The sequence below is a fragment of the Taurulus bubalis genome (assembly GCF_910589615.1).
Source record: "Taurulus bubalis genome assembly, chromosome: 4".
In the NCBI taxonomy this organism is placed as follows: Eukaryota; Metazoa; Chordata; class Actinopteri; order Perciformes; family Cottidae; genus Taurulus; species Taurulus bubalis.
Genome location: NC_136592.1, coordinates 14,297,949 through 14,312,382, shown reverse-complemented (window position 1 = coordinate 14,312,382; position 14,434 = coordinate 14,297,949). Strand labels below are relative to the sequence as shown.

At 39.0% G+C, this 14,434-nt stretch overlaps 1 protein-coding gene across 1 annotated transcript in view; it reads right to left on the bottom strand.

Moving 5' to 3' along the window:
* Positions 1–14,373, bottom strand: part of nfat5b (nuclear factor of activated T cells 5b) — a gene marked incomplete at its 5' end in the record, with an annotated part of 30,430 nt that extends 16,057 nt beyond the window's left edge. The window contains one exon of the mRNA XM_079217003.1: positions 14,301–14,373. Coding sequence (XP_079073129.1) covers positions 14,301–14,373 — 73 coding nt within the window. The remainder of the gene's footprint in view (positions 1–14,300) is intronic.
* Between the last annotated feature and the right edge of the window lie 61 nt (positions 14,374–14,434).

Below are 14,434 nucleotides of genomic sequence, written 5' to 3'. Positions count from 1 at the left end.
TGACAATGACCTTCTGCCTAATGATAGTCCTAAAAGAGAGCTTCACTGATATACCATTGCACCCCTGTAACATTGTCAGACGCACAATTGATGCATTATTTTGCTCTTCTTATTTCTTAGTTTGTACAACCTCGATTCCTTTCCTCACCTCCTCGCATCTTAGTTCTTTCCCTCCTGAGATGTGAGCGGAGGAGCTGAGGGAGACACACGAGGCATCTGATCTTTATAGATTGTGGATGTCTTCTCACAAGTTTGTCCATGAAGCTAAAATGGTAACTCTGGTCTCCGAGTACACATTGAGGATGACCAAACCAAATGAAAAAAAAAAGCACAAAACAACAAGACTATTATGGTCAAAGTAAAAGCTGGAGCATACTAAAAAAACAGCACATCTCATTACAAACACGTTGCAGGGTCGTACAAAGCCTTTTTCTCTCCTCTCTGTGCCTCCCTCGGGCCCAGCAGGACATGGGGAGGGCAGAAAGCCTTGGGTCAACAGCATGACAACACTTTTACGAGCAGCCTGATTCATCATCCAAATATTATGGTATGAACTTAGAGCGGCCATTACAGTCGCCTGACTCTCTTCTCTGCCAACTGCCAGCTTTAATTACTTGCAGCTGAGTCCCAGGGTTCGGTGTGTATATCAGATACTTAACCCTCCCATTGTTACCACTCGCTGTGTACAATAGACAAACCTGGGACACACTGAAACCAGCCCATGCCTCTTCATTCCAAAAGCCCTCCAGTCTCCTACAGCTCGCTTTAGAAGAGCAGGGAATGCTGGTTCCCAGAAAGGGAGCTTAAATCTGGACTCAGCAAACTCATATAACTGAACCACACATACACACAGGACTCTAGTGTGGTTTTGCTGGTTATTTGCTAAGTTCTCCAAACAAAATCACAGACCCCCCACCCCCCACCTCTACAAAAACACTTTCCCTGCCCCTGCATTTACACTCTAACTCAACAGTCGTCTTGGGCCTCACTGACTAACTGCACATGCAGCAACATGTGCTCAGAGTGAGCAGCACTTCCAGTAAACAGATTGCCAACCGCACAGACAGAAAATATGTACTCTTCTCTCAGAGCAGTGGTCTTGAATCACTGGCTGGCCTGTTCAAAGTGTTTCCACAGTCTCTTGACATTTTCAAAGACATAATCTTGTTCTTTTTTTTGCGGTATATGTTTCTCAATAAGCAGACAGAGTGCTTTTCTTTATTACAGGTGATAGAACACTGTCCCTTTCACACAAGTGGAGATTTAAAAACTAAAAGGTAAGCCTCATTAGCTGGGAAATAAACTGGCAGACCACGTGGCGTTTGGATTTTAACTGAAGACTTCAGTCTTGTTGTGCAGACCACTGAGGAAAACCTTTTTCCGTCTGTGATCATCAAAATAACAGATTAAAGCCTGACCAAAAATATTCACACGGACAGACACCATGCTCATGTAGTCAGTTTAAATTAGGCCTTCTCATGCTATTAATATATTTTGATGAATAACGAGTTGAAAAGTGGCCCTCCTCATTAACCGTTTCACAAATTTAGTTTCAAGAAATACAGAAGGATGAACAAACCACAGACCCTTCAAATCCAAGTTTCACATCAGAAAGCCTGCATAAAGTTAGATATTTTTGGAGCCAGCCAATGTAAATATTGTTGCTCTTTATACCCACCACCACCATACCTTGTGATATGTTTATATGGTAAGTAGTGCAGGCTATAGGTGAAAAAAGGAAAACACTCACCAAGTGAATGGCAGGACTTACACTCCCATTCATTTCCCTCACATTCCTGCTGCTTGCTCTTACTAGCCCTGGCACCTGGGGCGTGGCAGTGTTTTTTTGGCTGAGTGACTCCCCTTCTGTCCCCCTCCTCCACTCCACCCACTCTCTCCCTGTCCCTGTCTTGTTTACTGTGCTCCCAGACCCCTTTCTGTACTTGCTCAACAGGTTAGTTGTAGAATCCTGTCACGCAGAAATGAAGCAGTAGAATAATCTTAGTATGCGTTGAAAAATTCAGGCTACAGATATTCCCAAGGTAAATGTATTGAACTTGGTGGAACTGAACAAAAAGTGATACAGTTAAGTTCAGTAGTTGAGAGTATTCCAAACAGCAAAGGAAAAAAATAAACCGTGGAGGGGCTGGCACCTGCACCAAACCATGTACAACAACCCTGAAATGTTTACAGCCAAGCCTACATGAAGGCTGCCAGGGAATCCATAGCAACACGAATCAGGGGACAAGTCTTTTGAGCTTTTGCATCCCTCGTGAGATTGTGTGGAGAAAATTAGAAAATAAAACAGCATTATCAAAACTGAGATTGAGGAACTGGGCCATAGCAAGGCAGGCTAATACATGAACATCATTAAACCAGTGTGGGAAAAGTATGCATTGTCTCGGTAAAATGTCACCACCACATATCATCTTATTTGACACCATCAATGATTAAGAGATAACTCCAAATAATACTCTTTACAATATGAACATACATTCATGCTTAATTAATGTAAAGCTAATTAAATAATTACCGTATTATAGATCACTGAACTGTGCAATATAAACACTTAGTATCAATATCATTATTATAGCCCGGCTGACAATTTTTTTTATTTCTATAAAAAGGTTATTATTCAACTTAAAAAATGTCCTTCTTTGGTCATTTATTCTCAAATATATATATTTTTTAACAGATCCTTATATTTGTTTGTTTACTGTACACTTTTATGTTCTAAATTAATGTTAATGTATCAATCATTATATATTTTGTTTTAATTCTCAAATATGATCATATCATGATATGTGGTATATATATATATATATATATATATATATATATATATATATATATATATATATATATATATATATATATATATATATATATATCGACTAGAATTTTAAATACTAACAGACATTTATGTTTTCCTGATCACAAATGCTGCAACAAGTGACTTTGAGCAAAAATGCATATTTATAATGACTAATTTCTATCTCATTACTCCCGAACACCACAAATAATCATCCCCCCCAAAATGCCAGCTATTCAGATCACCATACTTTAATATTGAGGTTAGTTTAGTGTAACTTACAGTGTCAATGAAGGTAGACTAAATGGTTGTCTCTCAGTGTAACCTAATACAATTCAATTCAACAGCAGCACAAACTACAGCCTCAAAAATGACCACAAATTTGTATCGACGCCTCATCAAAAACTGAACATTATAATCTTCACCAAGGTAGGACTTATTGCAGGAATTATTGCCATGTGTACTTAATAAGATAAGATAAGATAAGATAATCCTTTATTAGTCCCTTAGTGGGGAAATTGCGGGAATATAATAAATATCTAGAGAGAGTGAGTTCACACGCTGGAAAAACATGTTGATAAAATATGCATCTGGTAAAAGTGACAGCATGAAGAACATGAATGGTGAGTGTACAAGAGCGTTGAAGTGAAAACATTCAACGAGTGTTTTGTCTTCTATTTCAATAACAGGCGGTAGATGGGAAAGGTTGCATGCAAGATAAGCCAAAACTTGTGACAACAAATCGTAACAGCAGTGACAAACACATGGGCTGACTGCAGGTAATGTAATGAGATGTAAATTGCTGCATGACCTGCCTGCAATGCTGCCAACCTGATTTTGTTTTAAAACCCACCAGAACTACCTCCCAGCTGTCATAAATTAGCAATATATCGACCTGCACATACCCATTTCATTAATTTGCCGTGAACCCTGATCATACTGTGTTAGCCTTTACAATGATCAATATCTGTTGTAAAATGTCGCCACCATGATGATCACACGTTATATTTTAATCAGATTATCTAAGGCAGGCATAGATGGTTTTATTATTTTGCCTGTTGGTCAATACAGATAACCTAGCCATGATTTAGGTTACAAATAGAGCTCTACATAGCTATATACAACATACTGCAATTCTCTTGCAGCCTTATTCAGCACATGCTTTAAGTGTTGGATCTACATTCTTTATTCCACATAAACTCATAGCATCATATCAGCTACAAGAGTAACCCAGGTCACCGACTGTGGAGCCTGTCACTAATGAGCACCACATGATTACATCAGACATTTTAACTCCAAGATGTTGAAATAAAAGCCCTACATGTGTTACTCTGCAGCCTAAAGCACAATAGTGTCATCATCGCATTTAACCACATATTGCATTCAGGAAGGATCATGAGACCGTCATCATATTTGATATGTTCTCGGAAGAACGGATGTGTGAAATCATAGTTGTACCTTTTGAATAACATGTAGCAACACTAGCATCACAACAGCATGTTTCTTTTGATTTGTTAACAGCCACGGCGTTTTCAGTGTATATTATTAGATTATTTTAATAACAATTTAGTAATAAGACTGGATCACTGTGAACAAAAGAAAGGAAAAGTATAGATACAGATTAAACAGCCCTCACAATTAATAATTAATTAAATCAAAGATACATGTTAGCCTACAATTTAGCAAAAAGAAACACCAAAGTGAAGGACTGTATTTTAGGAAAGATATGTTTTAGGCCAAAAACAAATGTTCACATTTGGGTATTTTACATCAGCTGCCCGTATGTGCTCATACAGTAGCAGTAGCAGTGAAGAATATGTGTCTGCAACTTTTGATTCGGTCAACCCCAAATAAAAAGTAAAATGTAAATATTTTCTATTTTTGCCATTAATTCCATAGTCCCAATCATCTTTGAGTTCTGGTAATAATAATATATTTTTTAAGTCTAATGTGTTCTATTCTTTCTACAGAGTCATTTGAAAAAGCGAACATTGTTTGTGTCACACAGGGCTCAGACTTTGTGGCATGAAGCTCTCTCAGTCAACTAATCCGAAAGTGACCAGGAACGACGACCAGGAATTAATTTACATGACTTGCTTTCAACAAACACCCACCATTAACCTGTCTTTACTGAGGCTCCTGTGAGGCCCAAACCAGCAGCTATGGGTCGGGTTTGAAAACAAAGTGGGTTGTCAGTCGAATTTTATTGGACATTATTACGACTGGGAAAATTATAGTCCAATTTTGGCTCAGCATAATCTCTAATACAACACATCTGCTTTTGGCTCTGAGTTTTAAAAAGATGGAACAGACACTGAGCTTAACATGAAAGCGTGACTTCAAAAAGCAGAGGAATTCAAAGTATTTACAGAAGCTACCACACACACAGACTCACACACATGCACCTGACAAATACACCAAAAAATTGTTTGCTAACACACAGATACTGGAATGTGCCAAAATTCTAGAAAACCATTTCACAAATGTCCGACTGGTGATGGGGAGTTCCTCAAATGGCAACAGGAAGAACCTTTAGCAACAACGCACACACTCACTCGTCAACAGGGTGACATCCCCGAGCTGCCAAGCTAACCGCATTTTTGGTAGTTTGTATTCCCATTTCATGCAAAACATTTGCCGTTGCATTTGCCATTAAGACACCAGTACATATAGAATCAACTAACCTAGCTCTGTCTAATTAATGCATTCCATCTTGTTTATTTAATTCTTTGCCAGGCAACCAGCTGAGACTTTGGGAAGTTACTGCTCCGAGCAAAGAAATAGTCGAGCATGACAAAAAATATAAAATTTGTGTTTTTACACATTGGCTTTTGTGCGGACTGAACAAGCAATACATGACGTGTTAATAAATGAGTTTGAGACAAGGCGGTATGCTGATTTTGTTATCTTTGTACAGAGCTGGGCTACACTGTTTCCCAATGTGATCAGTCTTTGTGCTCAGCTACAAAGTATTTTTATATTGACTGTGCAGACATGAAAGTGATATGAGTATTCTCATTGATCTCCCTACAAGAAAGAAAGATGAAAAGAAAAATGCTGACGATTACTGAAGGGAAAAAAGGGTTCGTGGCTGGGTATGCGTCAGTGTGCATTCAAAAACAGAACTGTAATGGCCAAGTGACTGTTCATGCTGTAATGAAATTGATTGATAATTAAAATATTAAAAAAGTATGCTTTTCTGAATTGCTGTGCCTCACTGCATTAAGAGCAAGGAATTAAAACGAACATTGGCAGCCAAAATGAAAAAGGGACATAACAAACGACAATAAACTACAAAAATATATGTAAAGCTATTAAAGAGAAACCTAGTTCCCCTTGACTTGCCCTGACTTGTCCTGAGGCAAGAGATTCCACTGTGTGTGGGGGCGAGGAGCAAACGTGACCTTTGATGTTACTGACACTGCGGCAGGACAACTTGACTCAAGGTTAAAAGGACCACAATGTAGTCAGGAGGTAAGCAGAATATGTTAAAGGTTTAATACAAAATAAAGTAAACATGCAGCTAGCGATCTTGTGACCAGTCATGTCATGCTGTTTGTTTGATAACTTTTAATCAACTTTAAAAAGTACTCCTCATCCAACATACGTACATAATTCTAATTATCTTAATGGTTTCCAAAATGTATATCCTTACAATACTATTACCTTACTCATCACATTCTTGTTTATGTACTCAGTTATCAAGTTTCAACACGTGAAATGTGTCTTTGATACTGTGATTGGAACAATAGGAGCTTCAGTATTAACAAAGATGAACAAAACCAATAACAATAGAGAAAGCTGAGCTGCATGCAACCAAAGTCAGAGTCAAAAAAAACCTCTGTCCAGATTAAAGTTGGGTGTGTAGATGCACCACCTTCAATGACACCTTCCTTTTTCTAAACAATACAGTAGCATCTTGATGATGGTTATCACCAGACAAATTAACAAAGAAAAGATAGGTGCTACTTCAACTGAGAATGCTCCTGGTACAATAATCTGTCATCCTTTTTCTCTATCAGGCGTCTCTCCTGGTTTCCAAACCTGTCAGTGTGCCTTCAATAAAGACAGCGAGAGAGAATAACAACAATGACAGGATGCATGGGAAATTGTTCCAGCCCTGCCAGTCTGCCAAGGAAGCAGCAGATGACTAAGAAAAGAGAAATGAAAACACAGGATATTGAGATACTACAACCGCTGAAGGATGGATTGTCAGACTACTTCATGTCAAAAGGTATTCAGCAGTCTTGAAGGTCATGAAATACCTCCCTGTACGAGCCTCTATGAGGAGACCTTGTGATGTGACAGGTTTGATGAAAGTCAACAAAGACAGTTTGATCCGTGGCTCATGCGTCTCAAAACATCCATGGCTTAAGGGAATTTTTCATTCCTCTTATTAGGGTAGTGGGACAAAAATGAACTGACATGGGATCGGCAATCTAGATATCTTTACAAAAACCTGCAACTGAACTGTGGAAAACTTTTCCAAAACAAAGTGCATCAGATGAATACAACATACAAAAGTTAATTGATAGAAGATTAATCAGGTTCACAGCAAACATTTGATGAAAATTATAGTAAAATATCTGTGATTCTTGAAAATTGTTATTTGCAGATTACTCAATAGCAGTGTGTGTGTCTCTCCCCGTTAAAACAGGAGTAGCGTCTGAGGAACGGGAAAGAGCTGGGAGCAGAGGCGATGCAGCCGCAACAGGGGCGAGGCCGCGAGCGCACACCAGACAGCCAAGACCGTACTGCTGACATAAATAAAAGCTATTAAGAAACCGCAAATCCTAGCGTGTTGCCCTTTGTGCTGCCCGAGACTTGCGGGGGTAACGGAGGTTCGTTACAGACACATTAACACAACGCTACTGCAAATGTAAAAACACATCAAGCAGTTCACTCACCAAATGCCGTTCACTTAAAAGACAGAGTCCATCCTCCTCTCTTTCTTAACAAACAGTTCAATGACGTGGTTGTACAGTTTATCGATGCACTTCAGTTCTAGTAACAGCTCCTTCTCAATGGCCATGGACGCAAGTGAGGACAGCCGAGCCTCCCAGTTGCATTTTTGGAATAAGTTTCCATGCGCCCGTAACCCTCCGTGAGAAAGGTTTTGTCAGTAAATCCGCCACCAAGTTTGTTTCTCCTCCTCCTTCAGCCATTGAGTGTTAAAAAAACTACACCAAGCAAAAAAATAAAAATGTCCTAACTTCTCTTGTGTTTCAGCCTGAACTCTTCTTACTACTACTGAGTTCTACGAGCAGCTAGATAGCTTTCTGTTGACTGAAGTCACGCTGGCCTACTGACCAATCATATCGCGGTCTATGACAATCTACGATAACATCCCCATGTACATTAATCTGCAAAGGCCAGCTAGAAGGCCTCGGGCCGCTCTTCTTACATAGAGAGACATAGAGGTGAAATCTGATTGGATAAAAGCTCTCCTTAAAAAAGCTGCACTAGAAGCAGCGCTGCAGGCTGGAAGCAGAGCAACAGAGGAAGACAAGAGCTGTGCAATGAGAAAATAGGCTAATAGGGAAAAAATATTATAATACATGTAGTGTATTTGTGAAACAAAATTAAATTATAAAATAGATACAACTTTGTGATTCTGTTTAGGCCAGCAGAGAAGGCTTAGCTGTCCCAGATGGCCCGCCACTGCTAAAACAATCCCTACCTACATATTATTTTTCCTACACTTTCCACACACACACACACACACACACACACACACACACACACACACACACACACACACACACACACACACACACACACACACACACACACACACACACACACACTGCATTTTGCATCTTTCTTCTGTGATAATCACACAAACAGAGTTGATAGTGAGTCTAATCATCTCATCTGAGATATTACACATACAGACCTGAGTCCTGTATTAGTAGACCAAGGCCCTAAACAACCGTATTATCTTTGTTGCTTTTACCGATTGGCAATTATGAGATCTAATTCAAATTCAAGAGTGTTGTAATAAATGTGCCAGTGCCAACTGAACAGAATCAACTCAGGATGCCGCTAAAAAAGACAATATAGTATAGATACATGAGCTAATTACCGTCAGCCATGAACAGCCTAATTCACATTTCTAACAAGACAACATGACAACTGCTAAGGAAGTACGGTGGTTATGAAAGAGGGAAGTTATTAAAGGTAATCTAGTTTCAATTCAAAGCGTATTGCAGAACATTTCTGTAAGAGCCATATTAGACTTAATAAGATTTGTTTAGTGATTTAGGACAAAAATGTTGAAATGCTCCTTTATTTACGCTACCGACTACGTCAGTAAGCCAATATCCCTCCGTCGAGGTTAATCAGTCTGTGGAGCAAGACGTTTTTTGACCGATGTGCCAAGTTGAGCACAGAATGAACCTTGTAACTATTTTTTGTTGAGTAAACATTTTAAAATGGAGTCACTGTCTCTGAAGACTCATTATGCGTCAAGCATATTGCCAATACACATACTGTAACAGTAGTGGTCGTCGAATAACCACAACATTTAGCCTCATCCCAACAAACCTTTTGCATCCAGCCTTAAGTGGCCATTTGAACTGCAGTTTTGGGCACTTGGTCAGTATTCATTCAAAACCCCAAACTGTTAAAAACAATTGTTATTTGACTATGTTGTCAACATAACCAATCTGATCAATTAAACATATTTAACGCCAAATCCCAAGATTGTTTACCTCATAGACACTGCATCCTATTGGCAGGTAGGCAGATGTGGCATCATAAATGTGCATATTATAGACAACTATTTGGTTTCCTATACAATAAATATATAATTAATGACACTTCAATAGGTCACACATGAGGTGCAACCTTTCCCTCTTTTTGAGCCAGGAAATACCCTAGCAGTGTATAACACGGTGTGTACAGTCTATATATAAGCTTCTGACACCTAAACTACTGCGTCCCATCTACCAATGGAAAGCGTCCTGTCAGCCAAGATTCACCACACTTAATAATTAATGTCTTAGTTCAGAATCATCTTGCTCTGGAGAGAAACACTAGGGGTGGGTGTTAGATCTCACAGGAGCTTTTGGCTTTTCGCAGAATCGTGTGAGAAATCTTCCACGCCATAATTGGAGGTAAAAGCATCAGGCATGGTGGCTTCCTGCACTCGACCTTTCCAATAGGAAGACATTGTGTCAACACTAAACAGCTAAATCTGAAAATGCATCTTTTCTGCTCTATTTTGGCCGATACGGATGACACCATCTCCAGATTTACAAACAGAAATCCTCTGCTGAACTACAAATGTATGAAACTACAGATGAATCGCTGAAACACTTCCATCCAGCTTGACACAGAAATAAAACAGAGTCCGTACTGTGTGCAAGACATAGAGCTTCTTCTTCCACTTAGTGAATTTTCGAAGTGATACCTCCGAACAGCCGATAAGTGTTCTGGCTGCTTCAAGGAAAGCAAATATCTGCTTCCATTTCATGAGCACTATTGACCTGCTAACCTAAAATATGCCGAGGGGACAAAGTGTCTGCTTTTAAAGGACGATTTGTGGGTTTGCTGATAACTTCATTGCAGATCATAAAACACAAGTGTGCTATATAGGACATATACGTACAAACTTGCATAAAACATCCACAAATGATGACATAAAATACAGTACTAATACCACCACAATAGCAGCATGAGTAAAGTAAATCTAGGATATCAAGTGACAGAAATGTTTGCAATCAAATATTCAATATTTTTTTTCTTGGATATTTTCAAAATGTTTGACAGACTCTTCTTTTATGATAATTTGGAGATGTTCAACAATATTTTTGAAGAATATTTGAAGTTTTTTTGATATTTCACTATTTTTCACTCAGATCACAAAAAAATGTCGGCATACACTTTTGTGTGGTAAGCTTAGTGATATAAAGTGCAGAAATTGTACAACAACAAATTGGAGACTGGCAATCTAATATGACATAAAATGTACTAATTGTAGTAATTGAAACCACCCTTATAATTAAACTAATTGTTCAAGACAAGACTGCAACACTAATGAGAAAGAAAATCACGTAAAAAATTGACACTTCATTATAGGATTTAGGCGCTATAGCTTCAACAGGGTGAACTACTCATATATTGATTCGCCGCAACCAAAACAAAGTCACAAGTGTGCAGTAAATACCAGCGGAGGTGATATTTTGACCTGGCCCTGATTAGTCTTTTACTGAGGTTCGGTGAGTGTTAATGATTAATCAAATAGATGTTAGAGATGTTAAGGAGGAATGAGTTATTTGCATCAGTACTTTTGTTTTTGTCAAGACACACGATGAATCTGCACTTAACCAGGCTTTTAATTAATTAATAAGAGGAAAATCTAATTAAAAAAAAAATATTCCTCTTTTGTTTTAACATATCACTCGTTCACAAACAACTTATTGTAGGATTCAACTGAAAATAATTAAAATCAATCTGACATCCGTATGTGTTAGAGTGCACTTTTCTTCGAATAATAATGGTCATGCTGTCAATACTTTGGTAATTTATGATTCATTTATTTACTGTTGCCTGATTGTGTGACATTTAAATGAATGTTGAAAGGATGCATGCAGATGTAGCAACAAAGAACAGATACGCTAAAAACGTCTCAATGCCCATCTGTAAATTAAAAGAAAATCTGCTGTGTTTCTAGTTTCTTTTTTACAGCTTTAGTGCTTTTTGCATCCACAATAAAACTATTATCTAGCTCTACCTTTAGCTTAGCCAAGAAGGCAGCTGTGTTAAAAAGTGATAATATTGCCATACTGTACTGGAAACTCCACCGTAATACTTGATGACAAAAATACTCCAGAGGCAGGCAGTTTTTGGGTCAAGGAACCAACACTAGTTACAGCTCCTGAGATCCTAAAAAGGTTACCAGAAAAATTCATCAGCCAATATACACATGTGTGTCTGTTCTTTAGCCTAGGCTTTGCATCTTAGCACCAGTTTGAACAATATAGTTTCAACACTACAATGAGGCATTGTAGGCTGAGAGTCCTCATGACGAAGAAAACCAGAACGGTGCAGCATTCTTAGATGACTCAGGAGCCTGCGGACCAAAGGCCCAAGGTGAATACCAAGGGCCATAGAAGAAGTGAGGTACTATTACCAGTATCTACATTGACAGTAGTAGTCTTGGACAAATAGTATCTGACCAATTGGACCCATTTGTTTGGGACTCATATTGGTGTCTCATCCTGGGTTGGTTGGTTGAGCGTGCATAATGCAAATTAACGTTAATGTCAAGCATGATCAGGTGGTTGCTTCCTTTATGTCAACTAGCAAATAACCAGGCAAAACTGTATCAACTAAACTGACTGTCTGAAGAATACAAAACAAGTCGATGGTTGTTAAAGATGTGAGGACACCGTAAAAAATGCTCTGACTACAAAACACTAAACCTCATGATACTTTCAATGATCTCTACTTCATAGGAGTTTATTATGTCGATATTCAAAACAGTAAGAGAAAATATATCTTTGTTTTCGGTTTTAAAAGACAGATTTGAGTTCAGAGTCCATCTGTTGGTGTGTTTATGACAGAACAAACACTCACTAAACCTATTGCAAAAGCACATTTATGAACTCTGAATACACTTTTCCTTATTTTTTCAGATGTTTTCCCTCTACGGTATATTTTCTTTCATCATCAGATATCAACAAGCTTTCAAGGCAATCAAGTAATTTTAAGCGCATGCCGCTAAGTTTGCTTAACAAAGCAGAGTCAATATTAATAGAGTGCTATTTAAGCCCAGGTTTACACACAGGGCAGCCAGAGGGTTAATGATTGACCAGCCTTTGGTGGGTGTCAATATGAAAAAAAATAAAAATAAACAATCTGTGGTCTTACAATTGTTAACCGAGCTCGATAGAACTTACGGGAAAGCCATAACATTCGTCACCTTTGATGGGAAACTGGTGGGAAGACATTTTATGACGTCTGTTAACCCGCGGCCGCTTACCGACCACGAAAGATGGGATGACTAGCCTTCCTATCCTGAGTGCCATTGTTAAAGCTTTTCCTTGGTATTCCCTGAACTATTCGCAAGCTAAAAATATGTATTCTTCATCGTGTTTCAGCTGTTCAATGTAGCCTTCTAAAAAACAACATTATTGACAAAACAACACAATCAATTACCACAATAAGTTGCAGTAACTCACTCTATATTATCTCCATAATAGAGATTAATTTTTGTTATCCATTTACAAAATTTGTCAACACTGACTTTGATGAATTACAGGACGAATGGGATTTTTTCTTTCCATAGACAAACTGGGGGAGAGTTGGCCGTGTCGGCAAGATGAAAAACTAAATTCAAATTTCACACACGGCCGTGTTGACTGTGCTAACACAAATACACAATAGTGTGATTAGTAAGTAAACGACGTCGGTAAGCTAAAGAGCAAGTTACAAGTTATTGGTTCAGATATGTGCTGCTGATTTATGTGGTGCACATGAAACGATTAAAGTGTACAGCATAATAGGCTTTCTGATGAGTCGCAAGTAAAACTAAATACATCAATCAATACTGTGAGTTGCAGAAATACTGGTATTCGTTCAAGACGCTTCTGGCGTAAGCCTTTGTGCACTGGGTGTTTAGCCCGTGCGCATGCGCTATCACGCATCCAAGAGGAAGCGCAACACAAATACGCAAGTACAGCAGGACAAAGTCCTTCCAAGTCGAGAAGGAATCTGGGGTTTCACTTGCAGTATTTAATGTTGCAAGTGGTACGCTGGGCTGTGTCCTGGTGAGGGGCCAACTTTGAATGTTGTGTTGACAAACAGTAAGCAGCAACTCCCGCATATTATGCATGCATGGGCTCATTTTAACCTGTTTGTTTCTGTTTAGTTTTTATTTCAAGAAAAAAACTGAAAAATATCAACCTTTGTGTACCGACAACCAAGCTAGTCATTGTTAGTTAATATGTGCATCAAACACCTTTTTCTCTCACCTTTCTGTGAAAACGTATGCTACAATACACAAACTTCTTCAACACCTGCCTCCGGCTACCATACTTGTGAAAACGCAGTTTATGTTCCTGGGCCCACTAGGTGCGCTGTAGAGCACACCCTCAGGGGACGGGGGGCGCGGTGGCCTTTTCCAACAAACCAGAGAAAAGACACAGCACTGCTTTTCAGATGGCAGGAGGAAAAGTAAACTGGTCTGACCGGTGCGCGTGCAACTGCTGAGGGCTTCCGTTTGAAAGAAAAACACACTACTTCACCTTCCCCCAAGACAAGAAAAAACACGAGTACAAAGTGAAGGACGCCATGGGCATCTTTGACCAGAAAGATTCCCAAGTGAACTGTATTATCAGTTTAAATATGTATGACACGGAGGGGACTGAACGCCACCACATGAACAGTTATCTAGTTAGGTGGTTAAGTGTCGCACACACATACTCGTCATACTAACTTGAGCGACAACACATGGGAGAGTAATAATAAGAGCCGTAGGTACCTTTTGAGTAGAAGGATCTGGGCGAATTCAGGTCGAGGTCCCCACTGAAAAGGGAGATAAAGTCAGAGGGCATCGCAATTCCTCAAAGTGAGGAAACCGGACACTCTCAAGTAAGTCAATACCGTCACGGAGCG